The sequence below is a fragment of the Plasmodium fragile genome (assembly GCF_000956335.1).
Source record: "Plasmodium fragile strain nilgiri unplaced genomic scaffold supercont1.10, whole genome shotgun sequence".
NCBI lineage: Eukaryota > Apicomplexa > Aconoidasida > Haemosporida > Plasmodiidae > Plasmodium > Plasmodium fragile.
The window spans coordinates 367,756-370,776 of record NW_012192590.1 but is presented as its reverse complement, the minus strand read 5'-3'; the positions used below and the strand labels follow the sequence as shown (position 1 = coordinate 370,776).

General features: G+C 43.0%; 1 protein-coding gene across 1 annotated transcript; it reads right to left on the bottom strand.

Moving 5' to 3' along the window:
- Window positions 1-1,098: 1,098 nt before the first annotated feature.
- On the bottom strand, window positions 1,099-2,588 carry AK88_01244 (14-3-3 family protein; the record flags this gene model as incomplete). The annotated part of the gene is made up of 4 exons (XM_012478880.1): window positions 1,099-1,127; window positions 1,258-1,846; window positions 2,051-2,136; window positions 2,504-2,588. The coding sequence occupies 4 exons, from the start codon at window positions 2,586-2,588 to the stop codon at window positions 1,099-1,101; spliced, it is 789 nt and encodes a 262-aa protein (XP_012334303.1).
- Between the last annotated feature and the right edge of the window lie 433 nt (window positions 2,589-3,021).

The following is a 3,021-nucleotide window of genomic DNA, read 5'->3' as shown; positions in this document are numbered from 1 at the left end:
AAAAAAAAAAAAAAAAATGGGGAAATAAAAGTAGAATAAATAAAATATATAAAATGGGATATATAAAATATACTGGATATATTGTGGTGAAAAAATGTGTGTGGGTAAAAAATAATATTATTATTGAAAGTTAAAAGGGGGAATAATTGCGTGAAGGCGTAATAAAAAGGCGATGGAAATTTTTTTGGGTTTAAAATTTCTCTTCTCAATTACTTGGTTCTCGTTATCTCTGGTATGTGTTGCACAAGGGTGTAAGAGGGCACACCAATGTGCGCGTGTGCGTGCATAAGTATACATACAACTCTGCACACGTGCGTTGGCATGTATGCTTATATGTATTATGCACGTTGCATACGCGGCTGGCAGACGTCGGCCTGCACACACACGGCTGTAATATGAGCCATATATACTTCAGCACACACGTCTACATATGAGCCGCATATACTACCGCACATACAACTACACATATACACCCGCATGAGCGCCACCTTCCGTCGCCGCCGCGCGAGCCCACACACACATCCACGTACACTTAAAACATACACTTAAACATACACTTAAACATAAGCATAAGCATGAACACACGCACAGGCACAGGTGATCATGGCACAGCTCGAACACATATAAATAAGAACGCACACAAAGTACATATGCACACGTGTATGTACACGTGGACATGCACAGGTGCTCACTTTTCCATATGCATACTTACATGCGCACATGATATATGTTACACCATCTTGCCACACTGGGTCTACGTCCTTGAAATGAGTGCTTCGTCACGCGGATGATGAGAAATATATATATGCACATGCGTGTGAACACGGACGTGTACGCTAGCGCACGTACGTGCGTGAGTGCGTGTGTGTGTATGTATACATACATGTACATGTGCATACATGGCGCATTCAATTTTGCATTCGCTTCTGCATTCACCTTTGCATTCACTTCTGCATTCACCTTTGCTTTCACCTTTGCTGGTGCATTTCCATGCGCACTTCTGGACTCCTGCTTCCTATAAATTGTGCACTTCCTACATGTACACACAAACACACACACATACATGCACGCGCTACTCAAATAGGGATAGCTAGCCATTTATTCAAGGCCTTCATCCTTGGATTTTTCTGCAGAAAAAAAAAAAAAAAAAAAAAAAATAGCGAAATGGTATGTCGATATAAGTGGAAAAATAGCCAAAATAGCAAAATTGGCCAAAAACAGGCTAAAGGGGCCTACTAGTGACTGTTCCCTGCTTACCTTCAGTCTGGTCTCCCTGCAAGTCCGAAGTCCATAAGGTTAAGTTATCCCGCAGCAACTGCATAATCAACGTGGAGTCCTTGTACGAGTCCTCGCTTACGTTGTCGAACTCGGTGATAGCATCGTCAAATGCACGCTTGGCCATTTCACATGCCTGGTGAGGCTGGTTTAAAATCTCATAAAAGAAAACGGAGTAATTCAATGCAAGGCCTAAACGTATGGGGTGCGTCGATGGAAGTTCATTCTCTGCAATATCAGTTGCCTTCTGGTAAGCTTCCTGTGCAAAGTTCGATGCTTCCTTCTTTCCTTCATCACAAGAAAATTCGCTAATGTACCTATAATAATCTCCTTTCATTTTGTAGTAAAACACCTTGCTTTCACTTTCGGACGTGTTTGGTATTAGCTTCTTGGTGAGCAGGTTTAGGATGTCCTGGCATATGTTATTTAATTCCTCTTCCACTTTTTTCCTGTACGTGGCCGCAATGTTCTTGTTGTGCACGTTTGCCTTGCTCATTTCCTTTTGCTCAACGCTGGAAATTATTCTCCATGAGGCTCTTCTTGCACCGACGGCGTTTTTGTATGCAACGGACTGTAGAGGGAAGAAAGGTGTTGCGCATGAGCATTGCAAGTAGAAGGTATATATTACGACAAATATACAATAGGCACGGTGTGTGTACTACACGCGGCACCACGCTTGCCCATGTTGATGGCATAACCACGCACACATGCAAAAGCCTTGGGGAATAAGATGTGACAAAATCCCCAGCGTAATATGCCCTCCCTTCTGACGTACCAGCAGGTTCCTCTCTTCAACGGTCAACTCATCCTTGTCGTTGTTCACGCATTGCTCAACTAGGGTTCTCATCGCGTCGGCCATTTCTACAGGGGGCAGGTGTAGGAATGGGCGAATGAAATGAATTTTACACCACACACACTACTCTTCTATGTCACACCTCCGAGAGTACACGCAGACCACTTGCGCCATTTGCGCCTTCCCTCAATCAACACATGCTTCACACAATTGTCGTTACACATGGGGAGAAGGGTGAGGCAACACATGGCGCAGTTTTACACAATTTCGACATGCAGATTTGGGGAGGGGAATTGTGGCACGAATGCAGTGAAGCGTTTAAAGGCACACACGCCGTCATGAGGCAACAAGTGCAGGAAATGACTTTCCTTAATCGTTTGCGCCGCCACACGCATCTCCTATCTCAGCGCCAGTCAAGTCACTCTGCTCACTCACCGTCATATCTCTCAGCCTGCTCGGCCAACTTGGATCGGTAGGTACAGTCGGACCTCAGCTGCTTTAAATCTTCGGATGTTGCCATGGTTTCTTTAAACAAGAGTTTCGCGAAGGTTTGTTCACCGGGGACAAAAAGCTTACAAGTTCGCTTACGTGAAATATGTGCACACGTGCTCGTGTTCACTTATTATGCAAGTTGGCCAAGTGTGGAAAAACGAGGCAAAGCGAGCGGATGCGCAAAGAGAGGTGAAAAGCGCGTAAAAGAATGTTACACGTCGATATACGTATGAAAAGGCGCATATATATATATATATAACAGCGAGCTTTTGCTTGTGTTTTGTATTTTAAGCCTTCTCTTGGGAGTTTCCCTTTTTGTGTATGAAATGTTTCTTTGTTTTTTTTTTTTTTTTTAAGTCCCTTATAGCAAAGTGTAAAAATTTTTCAGGTAAACAGAGAAAGTAGTTTTTTTCGTTTTTAATTTTATTTCTCAATCAAGTCTGCATAAAAAAAAAAAAAAA